Source organism: Electrona antarctica (assembly GCF_951216825.1).
Source record: "Electrona antarctica genome assembly, chromosome: 8".
NCBI classification, from domain to species: domain Eukaryota; kingdom Metazoa; phylum Chordata; class Actinopteri; order Myctophiformes; family Myctophidae; genus Electrona; species Electrona antarctica.
This window is the reverse complement of record NC_136789.1, coordinates 21,649,588-21,677,172: the sequence shown is the minus strand read 5'-3', so window position 1 is coordinate 21,677,172 and position 27,585 is coordinate 21,649,588. Positions and strand designations below refer to the sequence as shown.

The 27,585-nt window shown below is 43.3% G+C and overlaps 3 protein-coding genes across 4 annotated transcripts; 2 read left to right on the top strand and 1 right to left on the bottom strand.

Annotated features, from left to right (window-relative positions):
* Nucleotides 1–34: 34 nt before the first annotated feature.
* Nucleotides 35–8,268, top strand: LOC306928600 (carboxy-terminal kinesin 2-like). Its single transcript, XM_079508835.1, has 17 exons — nt 35–153; nt 324–356; nt 476–583; nt 1,015–1,102; nt 1,564–1,614; nt 2,504–2,726; nt 3,091–3,256; nt 3,482–3,670; nt 4,104–4,217; nt 5,377–5,460; nt 5,550–5,747; nt 6,581–6,745; nt 6,903–7,041; nt 7,212–7,351; nt 7,496–7,569; nt 7,701–7,776; nt 8,090–8,268. The coding sequence occupies exons 2-17, from the start codon at nt 351–353 to the stop codon at nt 8,132–8,134; spliced, it is 1,866 nt and encodes a 621-aa protein (XP_079364961.1). The 5' UTR covers nt 35–153; nt 324–350; the 3' UTR covers nt 8,135–8,268.
* On the top strand, nt 82–21,784 carry LOC306928596 (carboxy-terminal kinesin 2-like). 2 transcript variants are annotated; one of them, XM_079508831.1, is made up of 17 exons: nt 82–153; nt 14,152–14,184; nt 14,301–14,408; nt 14,865–14,964; nt 15,172–15,231; nt 16,083–16,302; nt 16,594–16,759; nt 16,982–17,170; nt 17,625–17,738; nt 18,872–18,955; nt 19,045–19,242; nt 20,072–20,236; nt 20,394–20,532; nt 20,726–20,865; nt 21,010–21,083; nt 21,215–21,290; nt 21,603–21,784. In XM_079508831.1, exons 2-17 carry the CDS (start codon nt 14,179–14,181, stop codon nt 21,645–21,647), a joined length of 1,884 nt encoding a protein of 627 aa, XP_079364957.1. In that variant the 5' UTR covers nt 82–153; nt 14,152–14,178; the 3' UTR covers nt 21,648–21,784. The 2 variants fall into 2 exon arrangements, with proteins under 2 accessions (XP_079364957.1, XP_079364956.1); XM_079508830.1 differs by lacking the exon at nt 82–153 and adding an exon at nt 13,845–13,977.
* On the bottom strand, nt 10,978–13,855 carry LOC306928603 (ubiquitin domain-containing protein 2-like). The gene is made up of 2 exons (XM_079508838.1): nt 13,522–13,855; nt 10,978–12,911 (listed from the first exon to the last, which is right to left on the bottom strand). The coding sequence occupies exons 1-2, from the start codon at nt 13,655–13,657 to the stop codon at nt 12,412–12,414; spliced, it is 636 nt and encodes a 211-aa protein (XP_079364964.1). The 5' UTR covers nt 13,658–13,855; the 3' UTR covers nt 10,978–12,411.
* Nucleotides 21,785–27,585: the final 5,801 nt, after the last annotated feature.

Below are 27,585 nucleotides of genomic sequence, written 5' to 3'. Positions count from 1 at the left end.
ACTGCCTGAGTTCCTGCCCATTAAGTTATTGTATGTTAGCCACAACAAGTAACAACTCAACCCGAGAGCCCTCTGTCCTGGAGTCTCAGTTATTAGGTGTTGCCAAGAAGCCACTGAAGCCAGTCAAGTCAGCAGTAAGCTGAAGCAAACACGGTAGGAAAACTATTTTTATTTTATTATTAATCTACACATTATTCACAACGGGCAATCGGTACTGATTTCTGTCTCATGTTGACGATAAATGTTAGTTTGTTTCTAAATAGCCTACTGATGTACCATATACTGTGCAGTGAGTTAACATTAACAATCGCCTTCTCTGTTAGGAAGAACATCAAGCGCAAACGAACACAATGGAGGTGGGTCACCGTTGGTGTTAAATTTATTTACCCGACACGGTCTATCGTGGTAACTTTCTTTTCTCGGTGGTTCTTTGCTCTAAGATTTAACTTAAATATTTGTGTATAATATACAACAGAACGCAGATCTGCCCAAGGCCGTCTCTCGTCTCCCCTTGCCAATGAGCTCCACAAAGAGACAGATCCTGGCTAATGCTTCAGAAAACCATGAAAGCCAGCCTGCCCAGGTTTGTGTTGCTTTTGATTGAAATATGTATTAACAGTTTGCAGAATCACAGTATATTTCAACTAGAGTACAAACTCAATACAAAGACTGTTAACTGTGAGTGGACGACCCAGTTTAGCATTACACTTGTTTACAAGAGGGTCCACCTTGTTCAATTCATAAAAACATTTAGAGACTTACAAATGGACACTTCTATATAGTCAGAACAGGAATTCATCATAAGGGAGGTAAAAAGGGAAAAGAAACATATACAGTTGGGGGGAAAAAGGGGTTGGGGGGGGGGATTCAGATTTTACGGAGGCCAGTTTCGAATTGCAACCGTTTAAAAAATACTTTAATTTCCTGCTAAATATCACAACCACAAGGGCTGGGAAAAAGTTGTGGTTGTACCATGTTCTGACCCCTAACCCATTATTGATGCCGTTTCTGCAGAAAAGGCAGCGCAAGGAGCCAGAGGCGGTAGCAGCCACTATCGTAGGCACCAAGAGACTCCCAGCGGCCAGTGCCAGACCCCCTGTGTGTAAGTTCACCATACACTGAAAATCCTCAGTGTGAGACTGTCACTGTGTACTGTATACAAATATAACTATATACTCTCCTAGATTTGGAGTGTAGGGTCCAACCAACCATCTTCAGGACTGACTTTCATTTGACAAGAATTTAAGCTTTTTGTTATGAATAAGTTAAAAAATCGCACCCGTGTGAACTGAGTGGTGTAAGGTTTTATATAGCATGATCAGCTCTGATCTGACGTAATGAAATCACACCCGGATGTGATTTCACAACTGGCTTTTTTTGTGCAGAAAAAATGAGCATGGTTGCTACGGTCATCCAGTTCACCCGGGTGTGATTTAATTACGTCAGAAATTATTTTGAACATAGCAACCATGCTCATTTTTTTCTGCACACAAAAGCCAGTTGTAGGAGTGGTTTACACCACTCAAAAATTAATTAACCACTGCCACCCTCTGTGCCTTTCAGCTAAACCAGCCAGATCCACGGGCCATCCTGTTGCTGCTGGTCCTTCTAGAGGTGAGTTGTCTGAAACATGCGATCTAACCTCGCGTCACCAGGATTTCCCCCCTGGAGGAAAGCCTAGTCTGAGTTACAAAATTGCTGTGTGATCTGGTCTGTACTCTGGAGTGGATCATATCGTTATGTCATGTTGTAGTCATCAGGCCGGAATCCTCAATCTGGAACTTAATTTCCCTCAAACCAGAAGAATAACAATAAGCGTGACTCGTTCTCTCGTAGCCTGCAGCTTTTATGGGGAAAAATCGATTTGAGGGCCTGACTACAAAACTATGACTACAGCATGATGTAACGATATCATGGGCTCCCGACCAGATCATAAACCTGAAAAGGAATGCTGCCCAGGCTAGCTGTTATCAGCTAATTTGTTACATTAAGTCTGACTGCAGAGGTTAAACTCTTGTCAGCTCTAGGCCACCCATCAACAATGGGAATGGATGATTTGAATTGTCAAGTGTTAACACGAGGCACAACAACCTAAATTGGGTAACCTAAATGAATCTTCCCAGACCTTGATAGCAACCCTAGTCTTTGACTTTGTGCAGTTTGTTAATGGACATTTTGGACACTGTCTGAGGCGTTTACGCGCTGCACAGAGCCCAGGAAGGCCTCAAGTAATTTGATTACACCCCAGTAGCTCTGGGTGTCTGCCAGAGACGCATGTTGTCTTTGTGCTGCCCTGCAACAAAATGGCCTAGCCCCTGCTCTTATGCCTGAACCGTGGTTAATGGTTCCAACACCAAAGCCATCTTTTGGCTTTATTTGCACTTAGTTCATTACATTGTTAACTTAACTAGTTGGTATAAAAGTAATTACAAATAACACTTGTGTGATGTGAGCGGCACCTTGATGATTTAGCTAAAAAAACACACATTTTGATGTCCTACAGGTGTAGCTGCTAAAAGGCCTGTCTCAGCCACAGTTCCAAAAGCAGGTGTGTCAGCTGGAACAAAGCGACCTGGCTGGGACTTAAAAGGCAAGGTTGCTGATATGCAGGGCAAGCTCGCCGCATATCAGAATAAAGTAACGTCTTCTGATCAGAGCAATGAGTTGCTCAAGGCTGCAGTGACCGAGAAGGACGTCATCATCAGAGCACAGCAGAGTCAGCTCAGGTATGTCTTATCACTAGGGGTGTAATCAATAGTTTGATCCTGACAGAGTCCTAGACTAATTATTATAATATGAAAATGGACATTTAAGTTGATTACAATGAATACCGTATGTACCAGTATGCAAATATGATACACACAAGCCAAACTTATTTTCATTTAACAAAAAGGCTGATCTACAAAGCTATAATGACATGACCAAAAATATGGGGGGGGGGGGGGGGGGACTGGGAAGCTGATCTACAAAGCTATGACACCAGGTTCAAAGTGCTTAAATATAACTGCAATGTCAACTATGTCTGTTGTAAAGTTTTTGGCCAATGTTGGTTGGCTGAAGAAAAAAAAAAATCCTGCCCTTTCCCATCAGTGAGTGTGAGGCTGAGCTAAAAGTCCTGTATGGGGTCAAAGCTGAGCTCCAAAACATGACCAGCAACAATAGAGAGATGGAGAGACGGCTGTTGCACCTGGAGCAGGAGCACAAGGCTACAGAGACCCTTGCAGAAGATCTGGAAAGGGAGCTGCAGTCTCTAAAGGTAAGCTATTCATTACCACACCATTTCCAATAAATAAAGCCTCTGAACTTTAACACACTTGTCTCATTTGCTTTCCCCACCCAAGGTTCGCAACTTCACATATGGTCAAGCCAAGGGTTCAAAGTCATGACCTTTTGACAACAGCCTAGATTAAAAAAATAAAAATGCAGATGGAAGCCTGTATAAAACCATGGTTCTTAAAATGTCTCTCTGCTTCTCTCAAAGGTGAAGCTGTCTGTGGCCGAGTCCAGCCTGGCTTGTACCCAGACAAACCTCTGTTGTACCCAGACAACACTCGGAGAGACTGGGGAGAAGCTGACCTCTTGCCAGGAGACGGTAGCCCGCCAGAGGGATGAGATCCACTTTGGCGAGATGGAGCGACGGTGCCTACACAACGTCATCCAGGAACTCAAGGCAAGTTTTTAGCATTGTAGGGCTCTGTCTGCATATAAGGAGAGAAGTGTTTGCCATGATATGCCTATAATTATGAATTGCATTCAGTAATTAGCATCAGTTGTCTTGCTGATATTTTTAGAACTGTAAATGGGACAAATTGTGTGCAGCCTTTCTTTCCCATAGGTGCCATAGTCTGTCTCGAAGTCTTTAAGTGTAGAGTAGACGGTCACAGAACTTGTAGCCGTTCTGTCCATTGTGGGTAGAATATGAGCCACTCCTTTCTGGTTAGTTTGTAAGAGTCGGGTCGGCCATTTATAATAAATTGGGTTTGTTTACATTTAAATAAGTGTTACTGTATCTCATTTCTTAATGTGCCTATTAGTCTTAGTATGTATGGGGAAATGTCTTTTACCCTGTCATGTTTTCAATTCAAACTGGTTTCCTTCTATAGGGGAACATCAGAGTTTTCTGTAGAGTGCGCCCTCTTCTGGCTGGAGGGATGGGTGGCCACATCCAGCTCCCTGCCCATGATGACAAGACCCTGATTCTGGCCAAGAGTGAGGAGGTGAGTCCATTATGCCTATATTGGTTAGACCAGCGGTTCCCAAACTGGTGCGCAAATGCCCTCTAGGGCGTGCATGACATGAAAAGGGTGGTTTTATGCTGGTGCTGGCGGCGGTGGCTCAGGGGTAGAGTTTCCGGATGGTAACCGCAAGGTCGCCAGTTCGAACCTGGGCTCCCCCAGAGTTAGTGTCGAAGTGTCCTTGAGCAAGACACTGAACCCCTAATTGCTCCCGATGTGCTGGTTGGTACCTTGCATGGTTTCCACCGCCATCGGTGTGTGTGAATGTAATGCACAGTCTATGTAAAGCGCCTTGGATAAAGGTGCTATATAAATGCACCATTTACCATTTATGCTGTTTAGCGCAAATGGCTAAATCTGGTAAAACACTGTTGTAAGGAGATGTATAGAGCAGCTGCAGGAGTATACAGCAGCTGCATGTCTCAGTGCAGTGATGCACTGATTATTTGCCATAATCGTATTAAAAATGTATAATTTCCGGCCAAATACAACGAGACTGAGCGTGGGGGGGGGGGGGGGGGCACGGCCAAAAATATTTGGGGACCGCTGGGTTAGACCAATGACTTAAAGGTTCAACGCAGAAAACAAACGCATCTTTGAGCACTATACTCTTCTCATACCAGAAGTTATACCTGGGAACTGCCCAGACAATTTCTCACTGAAGTGTTTCCACTAATGATGATTGAACTTCACCACTTGTGAGCTTGTACATGGGCTATTTTTCAAAGGGGAAGTGTTGCGGTCAAGTCTGAACCCATGTCCAAATCTAGAGTCCTATATTAGATGACTGACCCCATGAAGTCTGAACTAGAGCTATTTACACTTTCACAGGTCCAAAAAGAGGTCCCGAAATGTATCTGACATTTTACCGATTCCGACCCGCTCCGAAAACATTTTCAGTTAAACCAAACCCGAATGGATCCGTGACAATTTCGTCCGATTCCGACCTGTGCGGTTCTCGCTCGGGTCCACTTGGGTATTTTCGTTATCGGGGGCCAACCTGTAATTGCAGACAGTAGACCTCATTTTGTCATCACTGGATTCATATTGGCAATGTTAGTTTTTATTTTTATACCTGCATTCTCTTATCACTGCCTCCATAAACAATGGACATAACATCAACTTTTATTTAATCCTTCAGTCTCATACAGGTCGTACAGATACGCAGAAGAACTACTCCTTCTCCTTTGACAAGGTCTTTGGGCCCCATTCCTCGCAGCAAGAGGTATTTATATACTCTTACTCACTCATTGTCCTGTTATGGTGAGACATCTTAATTTTGCTGTTTATTTATTTTGGCTGTCCTTCCTCCAGGTCTTTGAAGAGCTCTCCCTCCTCATACAGTCGGCCCTGGATGGTTACAACGTTTGTTGTTTTGCATACGGCCAGACGGGGAGCGGCAAAACCCACACCATGGAGGGAGAAGACTCAGAAGATGGCTGGGGAGTCATTCCACGGGCAGTGCAGCAGGTGTTTCAGGCAGCAAGGAAACTGGAGGAGAAAGGCTGGCAGGTTGGTCACCCTGTGCATTTTTCTTTTTGAGTGGTGTAACCACTCCAAGGAACAGCAATGTCCGTGTTAACCTATGTGTTAACCTATGTTTGTGTTGTGAGTCATGAGTACCAGTAGGGGTGCTGTCGTGCCAGAAACACAGAGGGATAGTGCTGCACTGTTGCCTGCTAATGAGAGAGGGGGGGGGGGGGTGGTCTGATGGGAGTTTAAATTGTAATATCCTTGCACAATGTGAGTCTGTGGGTGGTCTGATGGAAGTTTAAATTCCTTGGGATTAGGTTTTGAAGTAATTTATAGAGAATGGGTTTTCAACCGGTAGTCCGGAGGTATTGCAGGTGATCCCGGGGATTTTTTAAAATTAAATTATCAACATTGGCTATCTTCAGTTTAAAAGTACTTTATTTATAAATCAGTGTTTCATACAACCAAATGTAGCCCAGTTAACAGCTTGAACAAAAGCCAGGTGTCTGCCTATTTGACAGTGCAGTGCAGAAACATAATTGCTTTGATGCATAACGAGCATCACAGCTGAATACAGACACACACCTGCCCTCTGAGAGTCTGGAGTCATTTCTCTCAAAGCCCTCGAATATGATTGTTATTATGGTATCGCATTCTCAATTCTTTCCCATATCTTTGATTTGCGGGACAGTAGTGCTATTTCCGGACTGTTCCAAGAGATGTGGGACGGGTGGTCAGCCCAATAGTGGTGGTCCCCAGGTTGCTCTTTGTCAGAATGGTGGTCCCTGGGTCAAAATCAGTTACAACCCCCTGCTATAGAGCATCCCATTTGTGGAGGGAAGTTCTCACCTAATACTCCTCGTTTCCCCCAGTTCTCCTTCACAGCAAGTTTCGTAGAGATTTACAATGAGACTCTGCGTGACTTGCTCTACACCGGCAAGGCCAGCAACCGGCCTGAGCACGAGATCCGGAAGTCTGCCGACAACACTGGAACCGTAACAAACCTTACATACAAGAAGGTCACTTCAGAGGACCAGGTACAGCACACTTATTTCTATTGTCTGTAGTTGTTACATAGCCACTTAACTTTCAACCTGGTATTGAAATGTGTTGAGCATGATGTGGCACTTCATGTAAATGCTCATTTATCTCCCAAGCTGACTAAAGATGCCAATTATATTCCCCAATTGTCAGGTGATCGATCTGATGGCCCTGGCGAACCAGAATCGTGCCACCGCTCAGACCTCTGTCAATGACCGCTCCTCTCGCTCCCACTCAGTGTTCCAGCTTGACATCGGGGGAGAGAACACAGGCAGGGACCTGAAGTGCAACTGTGAGTACTTTATTAAGGTCAGATGACCGTTGCTTGTCATTCCCAGTCTCTCCACTGTCCTATCAAAGGCAAAGGCCCAAAAAAAGACAATTTCTTGACTTATCTTTTTTCTTTTTGCACGTTTGTCTCAATCACATTTTCTTATTGCTGACTTGTATTCATCTGTACAGCCACCCTATGCCTGGTGGACTTGGCTGGTAGTGAGCGTGTTCAGAAGAGCCAGGCACAAGGTGATCGCTTCAAAGAGATGACGGCCATTAACGGCTCACTCACCAAGCTGGGCATTGTCATCACTGCCCTGGCAAACAAGGTCTGTCATTCTCTGAACCCTGCACTCAGTTATATGAAATTATGAATGCTACTCTACTTTATGCTACTTTAATTTCCAATCTGTTGCTTTTTGACTGGAGCTTGTTTTGGGCCAGGCTAAAACCATATTTTCCTTGTGTTCCAGGAGAATTTCATTCCATACAGGAATTCCAAACTGACTTATCTTCTTCAGGGCTGTTTGGGAGGAAACAGCAAAACGTGAGTTTGAACCTGGAGACTACAATTATTCTGAAATCCACAAATGTCAAATTTAGTTTAGAGTTAACTAGTTTGTCTTGGAACACTGTCGGGATGCATTACATGACCTGATCTTTTTCTCACCCCATCAGGCTGATGTTTGCCAACATCTCCCCAGAGACTGACAACTTTGGGGAGACTTTGAACTCCCTGAGGTTTGCTAGCAAGGTGGGTAGTACTCATCTACTGTATTTCTTGAGCACACATTGTAACTGCTTAAAATGGGTTTCAGGCTGCTAGCCAAACACAATTTGGTGTCTCCATGGAAACCAAACTTCATTTAAGTGCAGTATAAGATTTGAAAATGTATGTAAAATTACTCATGATTCTATATTTGGGAAAACCAACACTAAAATATATTAAGCAGATACTTTCTTTTTGAAAAGTTAACCGATATGCTTCTCGTGTTGCTGCGGCTTTTTTTTGACATTTGTTCATTCAGTGTTTGTGGTCTTCAATGTAACATTCTGTTCTCTTCCAGGTTAATTGCTGTGTCATTGGCACGGCTTCAGCAAATAGGAAGTAGTCGTCGTCGGGATTATTGTGGAAACCAAGCAGCATTTTTGTTTAACATTTTAAAATGGCTTTCATTTTTTTTAAACTTTTTAATTTGAAAATGACATTTTTCTTAACATTTTCAATAAAAGTTTTTGGACAAAGTTCTGTGTATTCTGGAAAGTTGTTTAATCGGTACACATATTTGCGCAAAGGCTATATGACGGTCAAACGCATATTTTTTTCTGTGTGCAAACCCTTAGGTTGACAACTGGTTATTTGTATTGCCATATTGTTCTTGCTTAATGTAAATCACTCTGGAAATGATACGGCAAATTGACATTTCTCCCCAAATACTCCTAATACTACGGCAGCAGTGGGTTGGTGTATATGTAGATATAAATACAGGCAGACGGCTATTTTTTTTTTCTCCCTCATTGCCAAAGTGACGTTTCTTTCTTGAAAACCAAGCAATTATGCTGTGAGGAAGTGCAACATTTTAATGGGAAATACCTTGGAAACAAACTCTGACATCCCGTTAGTCTGGACATATATGGATTCTGCGTGCGGTTAACCTAACATTACTATTACGTTTTAGTCCACTTGCCAGAATGTGAACCTGGACATTTTCAGTACCCTAATGTTTTGTTAAATGTTGAGTATGGGTCCCCAGCATTTAGAAACTGCCGGATGCTAACTTGCATATGTTGGGCAATTAGCATAAGCTGGGGTATCATTGACAACCTATACAATTCAAATTTGTATTATGCTTTTTAGTGGTATGTGACGTTTCAAACTAGGTTTTTCATTATTCTGAATCCATTGCAAAGCACAATGGAATTTTGAAAATGTTGCCATATATAGGTTGTCAATGATACCCCAGCTAATTATTAAAATTACACAACATGCAAGTTAGCATTCGGCAGTTTCTAAATGCTGGGGACCCATACAATATTTCTAACAACTATAGGGTACTCAAAATGTCCAGGTTCACAAAGGGGCTCTATGGGCTGGCAAGTAGACTTATTTAGGGATATAGATAGTCATGAGGTTAAGGATAGGGTCTGAATTATATCACTGAAATTTTTGTGATTATTTCTACATTTTGTTGTAATACATATATATTCAGTTTTAAATCCTTTGTCCTGTTCGTTTATGTTGCAACCTTTACACTCCTAGAACTAAGGAACAGGGTTTTAACCACTTTGTACCCTGCACCTGTATTTTGTTTGTCAACATTTCAAAATGTATTCAGTAAAAAAAAGGTTATGGATTGCAGTTTTAATTATTGGTACTTTTATTTACCTTTAGCTTTTGGGTCTCTAAGCATGGCAATGCCAATCAAGTTCAAATTCAATGGTCTGGTTGGGTGTAAGGAGCAGCATGGCCTCAAGAGGCCGCCAGAGGGGCTTTTAGGCTCTTTAGGCCAGTGGTTCACAAACATTTTCATCTCAAGGACCCCCAAAATGATACTCATTAGCCCGCGGACCCCCATTTGAACATATATGCCAAGGACCCCCATAAGAGAAGATTTATCACGGCTCTAGCAGTGATTCTCAACCCGTTTAATTTCAAGGACCCCCAGTTTGACATGCATTAGTCTACGGACCCCCATTTAATGTAATTTATCATCTCTGGGACCCCAATGTATAATGTAAAATCAAAGTTAATTTAACTCTGAGTGTACAAATGGAACGGTTCCATTTGGAGTTACAGACCCATAAGGGTCCATTTGGTTCCTAATTATCATTTAGCTGGGGACCCCCTGGAACTCTCTCAAGGACCCCTGGGGGTCCCCGGACACCACTTTGGGAACCACTGCTTTAGGCTGTGTAGGAAATCAGTCCCTATACTCACTATATACATAGTGCACTAATATGACTATAGTAGTGATTACGCCATTTTGTTGTGGTGTCCGAATGTATTGTGATGATGTGATCATCATTATAATATACCCCATATAGTGGACTCATTATCCCACAATGCAACGTGAAAAGCAGGGTACAAGTTCAACTGATGGGCACTATTGCAAAACCAACATACTATCATGAATTGCAGTGAAAGAAAAATGCTGACTTTGGCCTGCGTAGTGTTTTTAATTTGCTGATGAGTTCACTAGTCTCCTATGTAGAAATCCCTAATAGCCTACAGGGAGTGGTGAATGAGAGTGATTTCAGACACAGCCTTAAGCCTTGTTTCTTTACCCCATTCTGGGCGGGAACCCCTTTTGGTGTTAGCATTATGTTATGCTTTAGCAATTGAAAAATAGCAGATCTACAAGCTCATAGCGCGCCACCGAGTGGCGCGCTACGAGCTTGTAGGTCTGCTATTTTTGAAAAATCGAAGAACGACTGACATAGAAACATAGCTTTTTCTTAAAACTGTCAGGATATAGAAGACATTTTTAGAATCTGATCTCTGGAATCAAAATGGGTTAATAGTTTGTTTTTATTCTGTCTCTATGGTGGTGAGATTGCTCTGTGTTAACTGTGAGGAAAAACACAACTGGAACACAGAGAAAGAAAGGCCAAGCAGAGACAGGATCCAGCAGGAGTAGAAATCTTGAGCAATTTAATTAAAAACATTCTATTTCATCAAAATATGCAACCGTTTCTGAAATAACATAACAACATGCATCTTCTTTCCCTGCGAAAGAAAATGCATCAAACGCTTTACATTTCCCGCGGGCGCACAGAAACATGTATAATGCACGCGCACGCACACGCGTGCACCGACACAGGCACCGACTTTATGTTAACCTGTTACGTGATTGTATTGTTACGTGGAGTGAAACGGAGTATATAAGTATACTGTATACTGGCAGTTGAGTAACACCCCCCCCCCCTTCCTCCCCCTCCCACTCCTCATGTTAACTGCAGTACAAAGCGCATTCCACAGTTCACCTACTGTACGTACTGTACTTCAAGAGGAAGGACACAGACTGCCTGTTAGCGCTAGGGCTGGCCGATGTGTTTTCCAATGACCTCATACTGAAATTATTATATTGTACTATATATATTGATAACATCGTTTTTTTCCCACCCTAAAAAGACTTTTCAGAAATGGCTAAAATTGCTTATCTACAAGCTCACAAGTCGTTTTGCGACGCGTTATGAGCCTGTAGATCGGCCATTTTCAATGACGTTTTATAAAACCAGGAAACACTTTATGGCATATCATGATATTACGGTATTCAAAATCCCAGATGATATGTAGTTTCATAGCACGATATTGATTAGAATATTGATATATTGGCCAGCCCTATAGTCAACACACAGTATATTCCCAACAGAAAGAAACGGTGACCATTGGTACAGCCCAGTTATTTTCACATGGGTATTAACTGTTCCATGTAGCCGCACTTCCTTCTATATAAATACCGTCCCTCTGTGGGGGGTTAGAAAATGTAAAAAAGAATGAACAGCTACACCAGGATAATTGAAAACACTTTCTTTGCGAAAGTAAATTGGACATTGAAATGTATCATCGTTCTACCGTGATGGCAGATGAATCCATACAGCATACAGGACATTGATTCTCAACATTTTTTATTTCAAGGACCCCAAGTTTGCTATGCATTAGGGCCCCGGACCCCCATTTGATACTATTTTTATCTATCCCAATCTACACCGTAAAATCCTCAGTATTTTAACTCTACGAGTGTATAAATGGACTTGTAATGGTTTGCTTGGTTCCATTTTTACACTCTCAGAGTTACTTTACCATAAGGGCCCATTTGTTTCCTAATTATAGATAATTTAGCTGGGGACCACCTGGAACCTACTCAACTCAAGGACCCCTGGGGGTCCCCGGACCTCACGTTGAGAACCAGCGATATAGGAAACAGTCAGGAGAACACTGCTCGGCCAGTAGAGTAGCTAATGAACAGAAGGATATAGACAGAAACAGTTGGGAACACAAGCGTCGCTAATGAACCCTTTTTCACTTTCAGCACCGACTGACAAAAGTTCTATTCCTTTTGGTTTCCATAGGAACAAGTCTTTTTTGTTTTTTAAAGACTTCCAAAAAAAAGTTCAAAAAAGGTCTATGTGTAAAACCAGGAGGAAGGCTCCTTTCTCAATCCCAGAGTCCTTCGCTCCGGCGGACAGCCAACCCTCATCCCCGCCTACTTTTCCCTGCATGCCTTTACGAAAACAGCTAGGCGAGCAGGAGTGCAAGAAGAAGAGAACAGAAAAGCCCAGAAGAAGAGTGTCAGGACAGAAAAAAAGAAACCTTCTTCTCATCCCTGCGTCTTCCTCCTCCATGCCAGTCAGTGACGTGCGTTTCTCCGTCTCCCGGCCCAAGTTCTCAGTTCTCCACCGGCGTCGGCTCCTGAGGCAGAGCCGGCCCGCCTTCTGTCGCAGCCGCGCATGCGGAGGGCTCCGGCGGCTCCGCCTGTGGCGGCTGACTGAGGATCACCTGCTGCACCACATACTCCTTGGAGATGTTGAGCTGCTCCAGGCGCAGCCGGTCCGTCAGTGGCCGGCCCGAGAAGAACCAGCGCTGTGTGCAGGGCGCCACGCCCTCCTGTGCCTGCAGCCGGCGCTTCATGGCGCCCACAGTGTCGCTGCAGCGGACCGCCAGGCGCAGATCGCGGCCCGAGGAGAGGCGCAGCCGCAGCAGGCACTCGCCTCCAGAGGTCCCCTCGCTCCCGCTGCCCGCCGAGGGATCCGCCACCGAGGAAGAGTCTGGGTCGGAGCCGTCCGGCTCGTCGGAGTGCTCCTCGATCATGTTGACGGGCGGCGACAGGCAGTAGACGGGCAGCTGGTAGCGATTCCCCAGCTCGTCGTAACACTCGGTCAATGCTCCTGGAACGGGAGGGAGAGTGGCAGGATGATTTATTGGATTACTTTGAATTGAAATCAATACATGGAGCAACCCCAGACGGGTGACAAATTAAAGGAAGAGCCAACATAAAGTGTCAGGACAGCTTCAGTGCTCGTCCCTCTGCTCTGCCGGAGGGATGGAACACCATTCACAAAAGATATTCCCTCATTTGATGTTTTGATGATAATTATGGTGGTGGAGAGCTCTGTCTAACACGTTTTGTTCCCAAATCTCCCATGTCTCAAGTGGGTTGAGAGAGAGAGCTGGTGACTGCGAAGGCCATAGCATTATGATTGGCACCATTTCCACACTCAGTGACTCCATTCAGTGACTCAATGTGCTTCATCGTAGGAACATGGTGCAGAATAACTTTGTATTGATTTGCACTGAGTGACCGTTCCCTTTAAGTACACAAGTGGCCCGGAAAATAACCCCCATAGCATAACAGAGCCACCAGACCCCTTTACTGTGATAAAGGGTTCATCATTCAGGTCTTGTACAGTTCTCTTGGCGTATGCCGCACACGCACTCGCCCACTTGAAGAGTGGGGTCAAGAATATACAGTAGTCAAGGATGACTCATCTGAATCACTTTTTTCCAGTTTTCCACATCTCTGTAGGCCACTCCAGAGACTTGTTTTTGCACCAATGAACTCCCAAATGTGCAATTGTCTTTTTAATAACAATAAGAGTAATGCAACCCTATATACAGTAACATCCCTTTCCATGTAGTCATCTACAGACTGTAGAAAAGAGTTGTCCTAGTGAGCAACAGCAAGCAACCCTCCCCCTGGCCTATTACATGATTGGATCCACCCACCTCACCTGCTGTCATTCTCTCTCAATCCCTAATCACACCTGCTCTCACTACCTCCTCAATCAGTGGCCTGCTATATATACACTGCCTGAGTTCCTGCCCATTAAGTTATTGTATGTTAGCTGCAACAAGTAACAACTCAACCCGAGAGCCATCAGTTATTAGGTGTTTCCAAGAAGCCACTGAAGCCAGTCAACTGAGTCAAGTCAGCAGTAAACTGAAGCAAACACGGTAGGAAAACTATTTTTATTTTATTATTAATCTACACATTATTCACAACGGGCAAACGCGGTACTGATTTCTGTCTCATGTTGATGATGAAAATGTTAGTTTGTTTCTAAATAGCCTACTGATGTACCATATACTGTGCAGTGAGTTAACATTAACAATCTCCTTCTCTGTTAGGAAGAACATCAAGAGCAAACGAACACAATGGAGGTGGGTCACCGTTGGTGTTAAATGTATTTACCCGACACGGTCTATCGTGGTAACTTTCTTTTCTCGGTTCTTTGCTCTAAGATTTAACTTAAATATTTGTGTATAATATACAACAGAACGCAGATCTGCCCAAGGCCGTCTCTCGTCTCCCCTTGCCAATGAGCTCCACAAAGAGACAGCTCCTGGCCAATGCTTCAGACAACTCTGAAAGCCAGCCTGCCCAGGTTTGTGTTGCTTTTGATTGAAATATGTATTAACAGTTTGCAGAATCACAGTACATTTCAACTCCAGTACAAACTCAATACAAAGACTGTTAACTGTGAGTGGACGACCCAGTTAAGCATTACACTTGTTTACAAGAGGGTCCACCTTGTTCAATTCATAAAAACATTTAGAGACTTACAAATGGACACTTCTATATAGTCAAAGAACAGGAATTCATCATAAGGGAGGTAAAAAGGGAAAATAAACATACAGTGAGGGGGAAAAAGGGGTGGGCGGTGGGGGGGGGGGGGGGAATTCAGATTTTACGGAGGCCAGTTTCGAATTGCAACAGTTTAAAAACCACCTTTAAAAATTACTTTAATTTCCTGCTAAATATCACAACCACAAGGGCTGGGAAAAAGTTGTGGTTGTACCATGTTCTGACCCCTAACCCATTATTGATGCCGTTTCTGCAGAAAAGGCAGCGCAAGGAGCCAGAGGCGGTAGCAGCCACTATCGTAGGCACCAAGAGACTCCCAGCGTCCAGTGCCAGACCCCCTGTGTCACCGGCTGTGTGTAAGTTCACCATACACTGAAAATCCTCAGTGTGAGACTGTCACTGTGTACTGTATTGTATACAAATATAACTATATACTCCTCTAGATTTGGAGTGTAGGGTCCAACCATCTTCAGGACTGTCTTTCATTTGACATTCATTTAAGCTTTTTATTATGAATAAGTTAAAAAAATGAAGTAACCACTGCCACCCTCCGTGCCTTTCAGCTAAACCAGCCAGAGCCATGGGCCATCCTGCTGCCACTGTTGCTGCTGGGCCTTCTAGAGGTGAGTTGTCTGAAACATGCGATCTAACCTCGCGTCACCAGGATTTCCCCCCCGGAGGAAAGCCTAGTCGGAGTTACTAAATTGCTGTGTGATCTGGTCTGTACTCTGGAGTGGATCATATCGGTATTTCATGTTATAGTAACAATAAGCGTGACTCGTTCTCTCGTAGCCTGCAGCTTTTATGGGGGAAAATCGATTTGAGGGCCTGACTACAAAACAATGACTACAACATGATGTAACGATATCATGGGCTCCCGACCAGATCATAAACCCGAAAAGGAATGCTGCCCAGGCAGCTGTTATCAGCTAATTTGTTACATTAAGTCTGACTGCAGAGGTTAAACTCTTGTCAGCTCTAGGCCACCCATCAACAATGGGAATGGATGATTTTAATTGTCAAAGTGTTAACATGAGGCACAACAACCTAAATTGGGTAACCTAAATGAATCTTCCCAGACCTTGATAGCAACCCTAGTCTTTGACTTTGTGCAGTTTGTTAATGGACATTTTGGACACTGTCTGAGGCATTTACGCGCTGCACAGAGCCCAGGAAGGCCTCAAGTAATTTGATTACACCCCAGTAGCTCTGGGTGTCTGCCAGAGACCCATGTTGTCTTTGTGCTGCCCTGCAACAAAATGGCCTAGCCCCTGCTCTTATGCCTGAACCGTGGTTAATGGGTCCAACACCAAAGCCATCTTTTGGCTTTATTTGCACTTAGTTCATTACATTGTTAACTTAACTAGTTGGTATAAAAGTAATTAAAAATAACACTTGTGTGATGTGAGCGGCACCTTGATGATTTAGAGCGGTTGGCACAGCTAAAAAAAACACACATTTTGATGTCCTACAGGTGCAGCTGCTAAAAGGCCTGCAGCCACAGTTCCAAAAGCAGGTGTGTCAGCTGGAACAAAGCGACCTAGCTGGGACTTAAAAGGCAAGGTTGCTGATATGCAGGGCAAGCTCACTGCATATCAGAATAAAGTAAAGTCCTCTGATCAGAGCAATGAGTCGCTCAAGGCTGCAGTGACCGAGAAGGACGTCATCATCAGAGCACAGCAGAGTCGGCTCAGGTATGTCTTATCACTAGGGGTGTAATCAATAGTTTGATCCTAGACTAATTATTATAATATGAAAATGGACATTTAAGTTGATTACAATGAATACCGTATGTACCAGTATGCAAATATGATACACACAAGCCAAACTTATTTTCATTTAACAAAAAGGTTGATCTACAAAGCTATGACACCAGGTTCAAAGTGCTTAAATATAACTGCCATGTATAACTGCCAGACAATGTCTGTTTTTGGCCAATGTTGGTTGGCTGAAGAAAAATAAAAAATCCTGCCCTTTCCCATCAGTGAGTGTGAGGCTGAGCTGAAAGTCCTGTATGGGGTCAAAGCTGATCTCCAAAACATGACCAGCAACAATAGAGAGATGGAGAGACAGCTGTTGCACCTGGAGCAGGAGCACAAGGCTACAGAGACCCTTGCAGAAGATCTGGAAAGGGAGCTGCAGTCTCTAAAGGTAAGCTATTCATTACCACACCATTTCCAATAAATAAAGCCTCTGAACTTGAACACACTTGTCTCATTTGCTTTCCCCACCCAAGGTTCGCAACTTCACATATGGTCAAGCCAAGGGTTCAAAGTCATGACCTTTTAACAGCCTAGATTAAAAAAATAAAAATGCAGATGGAAGCCTGTATAAAACCATGGTTCTTAAAATGTCTCTCTGCTTCTCTCAAAGGTGAAGCTGTCTGTGGCCGAGTCCAGCCTGGCTTGTACCCAGACAAACCTCGCTTGTACACAGACAACACTCAGAGAGACTGAGGAGAAGCTGACCTCTTGTCAGGAGACGGTAGCCCGCCAGAGGGATGAGATCCACTTTGGTGAGATGGAGCGAAGGTGCCTACACAACGTCATCCAGGAACTCAAGGCAAGTTTTTAGCATTATAGGGCTCTGTCTGCATATAAGGAGAGAAGTGTTTGCCACTCCATAGACGTGCGTGCATGCATGATGTGCCTATAATTATGAATTGCATTCAGTAATGAGCATCAGTTGTATTGCTGATATCTTTAGAACTGTAAATGGGACAAATTGTGTGCAGCCTTTCTTTCCCTAGGTGCCATAGTCTGTCTCGTAGTCTTTAAGTGTAGAGTAGACGGTCACAGAACTTGTAGCTGTTCTGTCCATTGTGGGTAGAATATGAGCCACTCCTTTCTGGTTAGTTTGTAAGAGTCAGGTCCCCCATTTATAATAAATTGGGTTTGTTTACATTTAATAAGTGTTACTGTATCTCATTTCTTAATGTGCCTATTAGTCTTAGTATGTATGGGGAAATGTCTTTTACCCTGTCATGTTTTGAATTCAAACTGGTTTCCTTCTATAGGGGAACATCAGAGTTTTCTGTAGAGTGCGCCCTCTTCTGGCTGGAGGGATGGGTGGCCACATCCAGCTCCCTGCCCATGATGACAAGACCTTGATTCTGGCCAAGAGTGAGGAGGTGAGTCCATTATGCCTATATTGGTTAGACCAGCGGTTCCCAAGACATGACATGAAAAGGGTGGTTTTATGCTGGTGCTGGCGGCGGTGGCTCAGGGGTAGAGTTTCCAGATGGTAACCGCAAGGTTGCCAGTTCGAACCTGGGCTCCCCCAGAGTTAGTGTCGAAGTGTCCTTGAGCAAGACACTGAACCCCTAATTGCTCCTGATGTGCTGGTTGGTACCTTGCATGGTTTCCACCGCCATCAGTGTGTGAATGTAATGCACAGTCTATGTAAAGCGCCTTGGATAAAGGCGCTATATAAATGCACCATTTAGCATTTACCATTTATGCTGTTTAGCGCAAATTGCTAAATCTGGTAAAACACTGTTTTAAGGAGATGTATAGAGCAGCTGCATGTCTCTCAGTGCAGTGATGCACTGATTATTTGCCATAATCATATTAAAAATGTATAATTTCCGGCCAAATACAACGAGACTTGAGCGTGGGGGGGGGGGGGGGGGTGCACGGCCAAAAATATTTGGGGACCGCTGGGTTAGACCAATGACTTAAAGGTTCAACGCAGAAAACAAACGCATCTTTGAGCACTATACTCTTCTCATACCAGAAGTTATACCTGGGAACTGCCCAGACAATTTCTCACTGAAGTGTTTCCGCTAATGATGATTGAACTTCACCACTTGTGAGCTTGTACATGGGCTATTTTTCAAAGGGGAAGTGTTGCAGTCAAGTCTGAACCCATGTCCAAATCTAGAGTCCTATATTAGATGACTGACCCCATGAAGTCTGAACTAGAGCTCTTCACACTTTCACAGGTCTAAAAAGAGGTCTCAAAATTTATCTGACATTTTACCGATTCCGACCCGCTCCGAAAACATTTTCAGTTAAACCAAACCCGAATGGATTCCGACCTGTGCGGTTCTCGCTCGGGTCCACTTGGGTATTTTCGTTATCGGGGACCCGGTGAAAGCTCTAGTCTGAACTACATTGGGGCCAACCTGTAATTGCAGTAGACCTCATTTTGTCATCACTGGATTCATATTGGCAATGTTAGTTTTTATTTTTATACCTGCATTCTCTTATCACTGCCTCCATAAACGATGGACATAACATCAACTTTTATTTAATCCTTCAGTCTCATACAGGTCGTACAGATACGCAGAAGAACTACTCCTTCTCCTTTGACAAGGTCTTTGGGCCCCATTCCTCGCAGCAAGAGGTATTTATATACTCTTACTCACTCATTGTCCTGTTATGGTGAGACATCTTAATTTTGCTGTTTATTTATTTTGGCTGTCCTTCCTCCAGGTCTTTGAAGAGCTCTCCCTCCTCATACAGTCGGCCCTGGATGGTTACAACGTTTGTTGTTTTGCATACGGCCAGACGGGGAGCGGCAAAACCCACACCATGGAGGGAGAAGACTCAGAAGATGGCTGGGGAGTCATTCCACGGGCAGTGCAGCAGGTGTTTCAGGCAGCAAGGAAACTGGAGGAGAAAGGCTGGCAGGTTGGTCACCCTATGCATTTTTCTGGTGTAACCACTCCAAGGAACAGCAATGTCCGTGTTAACCTATGTGTTAACCTATGTTTGTGTTGTGAGTCATGAGTACCAGTAGGGGTGCTGTCGTGCCAGAAACACAGAGAGGGATAGTGCTGCACTGTTGCCTGCTAATGAGAGAGAGAGAGAGGGGGGGGGGGGGGGGGGGGTGGTCTGATGGGAGTTTAAATTGTAATATCCTTGCACAATGTGAGTCTGTGGCTGGTCTGATGGAAGTTTAAATTCCTTGGGATTAGGTTTTGAAGTAATTTATAGAGAATGGGTTTTCAACCGGTAGTCCGGAGGTATTGCAGGTGATCCCGGGGATTTCTTTAAATTCAATTATCAACATTGGCTATCTTCAGTTTAAAAGTACTTTATTTATAAATCAGTGTTTCATACAACCAAATGTAGCCTAGTTAACAGCTTGAACAAAAGCCAGGTGTCTGCCTATTTGGCAGTGCAGAAACATAATTGCTTTGATGCATCACAGCTGAATACAGACACACACCTGCCCTCTGAGAGTCTGGAGTCATTTCTCTCAAAGCCCTCGAATATGATTGTTATTATGGTATCGCATTCTCAATTCTTTTCCCATATCTTTGATTTGCGGGACAGTAGTGCTATTTCCGGACTGTTCCAAGAGATGTGGGACGGGTGGTCAGCCCAATAGTGGTGGTCCCCAGGTTGCTCTTTGTCAGAATGGTGGTCCCTGGGTCAAAATCAGTTACAACCCCCTGCTATAGAGCATCCCATTTGTGGAGGGAAGTTCTCACCTAATACTCCTCGTTTCCCCCAGTTCTCCTTCACAGCAAGTTTCGTAGAGATTTACAATGAGACTCTGCGTGACTTGCTCTACACCGGCAAGGCCAGCAACCGGCCTGAGCACGAGATCCGGAAGTCTGCCGACAACACTGGAACCGTAACAAACCTTACATACAAGAAGGTCACTTCAGAGGACCAGGTACAGCACACTTATTTCTATTGTCTGTAGTTGTTACATAGCCACTTAACTTTCAACCTGGTATTGAAATGTGTTGAGCATGATGTGGCACTTCATGTAAATGCTCATTTATCTCCCAAGCTGACTAAAGATGCCAATTATATTCCCCAATTGTCAGGTGATCGATCTGATGGCCCTGGCGAACCAGAATCGTGCCACCGCTCAGACCTCTGTCAATGACCGCTCCTCTCGCTCCCACTCAGTGTTCCAGCTTGACATCGGGGGAGAGAACACAGGCAGGGACCTGAAGTGCAACTGTGAGTACTTTATTAAGGTCAGATGACCGTTGCTTGTCATTCCCAGTCTCTCCACTGTCCTATCTAAGGCAGAAAAGGCCCAAAAAAAAGACACAATTTCTTGACTTATCTTTTTTCTTTTTGGGGCGGTCTGTGTTTTGCACGTTTGTCTCAATCACACTTTCTTATTGCTGACTTGTATTCATCTGTACAGCCACCCTATGCCTGGTGGACTTGGCTGGTAGTGAGCGTGTTCAGAAGAGCCAGGCACAAGGTGATCGCTTCAAAGAGATGACGGCCATTAACGGCTCACTCACCAAGCTGGGCATTGTCATCACTGCCCTGGCAAACAAGGTCTGTCATTCTCTGAACCCTGCACTCAGTTATATGAAATTATGAATGCTACTCTACTTTATGCTACTTTAATTTCCAATCTGTTGCTTTTTGACTGGAGCTTGTTTTGGGCCAGGCTAAAACCATATTTTCCTTGTGTTCCAGGAGAATTTCATTCCATACAGGAATTCCAAACTGACTTATCTTCTTCAGGGCTGTTTGGGAGGAAACAGCAAAACGTGAGTTTGAACCTGGAGACCACAATTATTCTGAAATCCACAAATGTCAAATTTAGTTTAGAGTTAACTAGTTTGTCTTGGAACACTGTCGGGATGCATTACATGACCTGATCTTTTTCTCACCCCATCAGGCTGATGTTTGCCAACATCTCCCCAGAGACTGACAACTTTGGGGAGACTTTGAACTCTCTGAGGTTTGCTAGCAAGGTGGGTAGTACTTATCTACTGTATTTCTTGAGCACACATTGTAACTGCTTAAACTGGGTTTCAGGCTGCTAGCCAAACACAATTTGGTGTCTCCATGGAAACCAAATTTAATTTAAGCGCAGTATAAGATTTTATAATGTATGTAAAATTACTCATGATTCTATATTTGGGAAAACCAACACTAAAATATATTAAGCAGATACTTTCTTTTTGAAAAGTTAACCGATATGCTTCTCGTGTTGCTGCGGCTTGTTTTGACATTTGTTCATTCAGTGTTTGTGGTCTTCAATGTAACATTCTGTTCTCTTCCAGGTTAATTGCTGTGTCATTGGCACGGCTTCAGCAAATAGGAAGTAGTCGTCGTCGGGATTATTGTGGAAACCAAGCAGCATTTTTGTTTAACATTTTAAAATGGCTTTCATTTTTTTTTAAACGTTTTAATTTGAAAATGACACATTTTTCTTAACATTTTCAATAAAAGTTTTTGGACAAAGTTCTGTGTATTCTGGAAAGTTGTTTAATCGGTACACATATTTGCGCAAAGGCTATATGACGGTCAAACGCATATTTTTGGTGTGTGCAAACCCTTAGGTTGACAACTGGTTATTTGTATTGCCATATTGTTCTTGCTTAATGTAAATCACTCTGGAAATGATACAGCAAATTGACATTTCTCCCCAACTACTAATACTACGGCAGCAGTGTGTTGGTGTATATGGTGATGTTTATCCTGTGAACCCGTCTTAGACATAGACCTGATGTCCTGCAATTGACCTTCACAGTAACCTGAGGAGTAAAGCTGCTCTTTTTCCTTAATTTTAAGATCTGAGGCCGATTCTACAAATGCCTTCTAAATCAGTAGTTCTCACACTACTCAAGATTTTTCAAAAATGGAAGATTTACAAACTCTCAGCACGAAGTGATTCATGATGAGCCTGTATTTGCTATTTTGTTTTTAATAGCTAACACTAAAATCTAAAATGACACGTTGGTAAAATGGTTTTTAATAGGTTAAATATCGTGCTAATACACAAACGCCAGTCATTTGAATGTGTGCTTTTGACCAGTTTCCATTTCCCATAGATGGAAATGCAGAAGTCAGTGTTCCTATTGAAACACGAGCAAGCAGAGTCTTTTTTATTGAAGCTCATTCATAGTAGCTTAGATCTTTTTCACACACTTCAGGATCCAAAATTGAGGTAAACTGTGCCTGCTCAGCATTTTATACACGCCACAGACGGGAGGTTAATTGCTTAATTGTATCCTCAGCCTCTGCATTTGTCTACATTCACTCATTTCATTTTTTCATCAGACCAATTTGTCACCCATCTGTATATTTAGAGCATTTCTCTCGTTGCATTCAAGCACCCGTTTCGAATGCCATCAATGCATTGAAAGGGCCAAAGTCATGCTTAATCGGAGCATTGAATGCTCTCGGTAGCAGTCTACTGGCCTAGATGTTGGTAGACTGCATTCTGTGCGATTGAACACGGCTACTGTCTTGACAGCGACGTGTATGTTGTCAACTGCCGGTTAAGACTTATATGAGGTAGTTGGGTATGGGGAATTACGTGGTGACTTAAGCTACAAAAACATTGAGCTGGTTTCAACTTCAGCTACAAATATGCGGTGTAACTTGTATCTTTTGCATCTTCCTGTGTGAACGCAGAATCAAGCAGCAAATAAACCGTATTTGCTGTAGCCAATATTTAAAGCATCAATGTTGCGCTGGCTGTGTTATCTGCAAGCTACCAAGTTGCATATTCCTTTTTTCTTTTTTTGAATGAATTGTTTGAAATTGTTTCCCGGGCACAAAAAGGGTAAACGATAAATCATCCCTGAATTTACAACCTATTTCCCCCCCGACAGGCCGACAAAGCCTGGCCAAAAGCTGATCTAATAATATACCCAAAGCTGTTCAAAAGCTTATCGAATATCACAAACAAGGAATAGGGAAATGAGAGGAGCAGTGCAACATGATGGTGGTCGGTAGAGAGTGAAAGTAGTGGGGAGGTCCAGGGACATTATCACTCAAGCTCATTTACTCACTTTGACAATTAACTACTGTGACTCAGATTATACACATGTAGGCGAGAGAGAGAGAAAAATAAAGATTTTTATGTCAGAATGATGACATCCTCCTGGCAGTGATGTCTTCATCTTTAGGGGGGCTCCAAAACGGACTCCCGGGCAAATGTCATTATTCATTTGCCATTATTTTATGTAGACAGAGTACAGGCTATTGGAGCAGCGTATTAGACCACATCCTTCATGACACTGATTGTCCCCATTTTTTTTTTAAATGCTTAACCCATTTTGGACTGAGGCTGAATCTAAAAACACCTAAATCCTGACCTAAGTTGTCTGAAAAACTTCAAATATATATATAGCAGCATCAATTTCAAAATTTGAATACTGTGTACATACTGTACAGAACCCCAAAAGGGGTTCCCGTCCAGAATGGAGATAATTCTTTAACGTGTCTCCCATGTACACCTCTCACCTAAAACTCAAGCAAAAAAATGAGGGCCCTGTTCAGCCTTAAACCCCTTGTCTGTTTAACACTTGTTAGTGTTAAATTAACACTCTGGATTTTACTGCCTGTTTAAACTTTACATACAGAACAACTAATCCAGTCTACTGTGATGATCAAAAGTGTGGCCTAACAGTTGAATAACAATCAAATAAAATATATGAACATGAACTTTAGCCCCGTGGTCACCAAATTACTTGAAATGGGGAGTTTTATCAGAAATGACGTCTTGCCGCGTCAACCAAATGTCAAGTAATAAAAAAAACCATAGTTCACAAAGTTCCCCCTGCCACAGCCAAAATGGCTCACCTTACAGAGCAACAGCAGACATGCTTCACTACAAGTCGGTGCATGCCATGCTTTATGACTGTTTGAAGAAGGCCAGAGGAGGCACTGGAGACGGACGGTAAGGTTACAGTAAAGTGAAAGTGGGATGAGTCAGCAACACACACACACACACACACACACACACACACACACACAGGAAGCCGCTCTGCGGATGTTGTTGTGGTCAACATTAAAGGAGCATTCAGTGATCTGGGTGATTTGGAAAACCACCCAGTCCGCCCCGGTAACAAAATGTGCACATGCACACGCTCTACAGTGGGGGGGAAGTGCAACAGGCCAACAGCATGTGCACCAAGGCCCGCCCCCACTCGATCATGATTGGAGGAAGGCCCCTCTCATCCTGATTGGATGAAGGTTTTGCCACCCGCCACCAAAACTGAAATTAGGGTTTTTTGACCCCAGGGGCTCACTGGGGACAGGGAGGAACTCCTTATATGGTCAGCACACTCTATAGTAGGGAGGATTATCCAGAAAAAAAGAAAAAATAAGTGATATTTGAATTAAGTCAAATCACTGAATATACCTTTAAAGTAACATGAATCCACAGGGTGTGATCTGGGGAGGCAGAACGGCAATTACTGCCTCATTTGTTGTAGCTAAAGCAGCCGTTGTGCTCGAGGTACTGCACAAGGCCGTCTGCTGTATATGACACCGCTCAGAGCCAAAGAGAGATGCACACAAAGACAGACAGACAACTAAAAACGCCGGGACAACGCTCCACACGTCCCAAACTCTTCTCCCTTCTGGCCCCAAAACTGTGGAATGCACTTCCCGTTGCAATCAGAACTGCAGCATCACTCCCGATCTTCCGCCGTAGTTTGAAACCCCACCTTTTCAGACTCCACCATGCGTGGAACTGAACAGGTAGTGCACACTGACAGTTGTGTGATATTAGTCTGGCTTATTAGCCAGGCTACACTGACAGCCCTCTGACATTTCAAGTGTAAACAATAAGGAAAGGAAACAACTAGGTGTAAAAAAAATCGATTCGAATTAGAATTACGATTCAAAATCGATTCATCATTTCCAAAAATCGATTTTTTTATTTATTTTCTGGTTACAGTTACAGGAGTTTTCACTACATGGTGTCTGTGATATGAAATGTAAGCTTACCCTAATCACAGTAAACATCATGTCTTCAGTCATTTTCAAGTTACTGTAGTCACTTCAGTTCAAGACTGGAGTAGATTGTGATGAAATCCTATGTATTGAATCGAGAATCATTTTTAATAGAAAATCGTTTTGAATCTGGAAAAAAAAATGCTTTTGAATTAAAACAAAATGGATTGAGAATCGAGTTGAATCTTGAATTTTTGAATCGAATCGTGACCCCAAGAATCGAAATCGAATCGAATCGTGGGACACCCAAAGATTCACAGCCCTAGAAACAGTCACATCTGTAACGACCTGGGAAAACATTTGGTTTAAACAAGAAACTTATGTTTGTTTTAACCTACACCATATTACACCATAACCTTCATGATGCTTCTTCTAGGACTTTCCAATTTGACCATTGACCTTTGTTTTGGCAGCAACTGTTTTACTTTCTCCAAGCTGTATTACTTACTGTATATCACACTGAATCTTCAAAGAAATGTCAGATTTTTTTAGAAACTGTTTTGTGTCACTGTCTAGTGTCTATATATATAATATGGTACATATGTCATTATGTGTGCAGTTTGATCAGTTGTTGGAAAAGGAACCCAAACGACCAATAGATCACATTTTCCCCTAACAGAGAGTGAAAAACTTTAAAGACTAAATTATATTTTCTCATACCACCGTGTAACTCACAGAACATGGTTATTATACTCAATATGGTTTCATGAATAAGTATATCAGGCAGCAGGCAACTACATCTATAAGTGGTTCTGAACTGATTTTAGGTTATGTTTTTTGGGGCGACCGCAATTTACCGTAACATCATCATCAGTAGACTATTGATTGAGGAAGGACTCGTCTGTTAAAATTGTTTATCTGCGTCCCAGTCTTGGATCTCAGGTTGTACTTTTGGGTTCTGACCCATGGGTTTGGAAAGCGTGACCCATCAGGAGGCTACTGTAATCTCCCAGGTTTCGTTGCTAAAACTGGATCAAAACAGTTAAGAGTTACAAATAAAATAAATAAACTGCAATGCAGACCCAATTCAATCTCTTAAGGTCCTTCATATTGGGGCAGTGATGATAGAATTGGTTTTCCAAAGCTGTAAGTGTAGGTTTGTTAGATACTGTTCTCGCCACTTTCTAGCAAGTTTTTATGCATCATATGAGCACAATATGCATCATATTGTCCTCTGGCCGAAGTAGCAGAGGGGCATTTATGATTTAAAGCCAGCTGCTTCAACCTACTGCACTGCACTGCCTCACCCCTCCCTGACCCTGCACACATTTTAGTTTCACTTTCAGAGGGAATAAAGCAGCAGACTAGACAGGTAGAATGACAGAAATGTAGGCTGAAAGACGAGAAGAGCGGATGGCACACATAGATGGCCAGACAGGTTGGCCTTCAGACAAGATTTCCAATTGGATATTCCAATATAACTGATTCAGGGCTGTTTGTTTGCCTTTACTAGGTAGAGTATGCGTTTCTGGTCTTTGCACATCTCTATTGGCGTTTGGCGATATACAGATACATTATTATTCGCTCCGAGCTACAGCAGACGTGACACGGTTGAGCTGTCAAGCAGGGACGTGCACACATAGACATTAAAGGGGGCTTGAGCCCCTGCCCTTTTACCCGTCTGTAAAACAACTGCCCTTTCCAGACCACGCATTTACTATGGTGAAAGAAATGCAAAATGCCACTCCTTTCCATGCCATTCCGAAAGGCAGCATTCAAGAGAAATGCTTTGTTCCGAAGTCTCCTGAACTTGGAACGCAGTTGCGTTGAACAAATTTGTTTCGAAATCCATGTCGTAACCCAGTTACGACATGTAGACAAAGAGTGCTGGGTTGCGACCCGAAAATAGCTGATCTACAAGCTCTCAACGCATCGCAGCGCAACGCGTTGTGAGCTTGTAGATCTGCTATTTTTGTCCAAAAGTGCCCTCTTACGGGATTTCAGCCCCTGCCTCAGTAACACTCTCTGCACATCCCTGCTGTCAAGGTCTGTCCTGGCAGGGACAGAGCTTCTGACAGAGCCAGAGCTTCTGACAGAGCCAGAGCTTCTGCGATGACGACGCCAAAAGAGAAACCTGTTCCTTGACAGCTACTTCTCCAAAACGTGAAGTAGGAAACGGGTAAGGACAGTCAAAGTCAAAGGGAAGTTCGGTTATGCTTCAAAGAAGTCCTTCTTTTTCTCTGTGCACGTGCAGGGCATCTGAGCTTTGCTGTGTGTTTGTTTGTGCTGTCAGAAATCTGTGTGTGTGTGTGTGTGTGTGTGTGTGTGTGTGTGTGTGTGTGTGTGTGTGTGTGT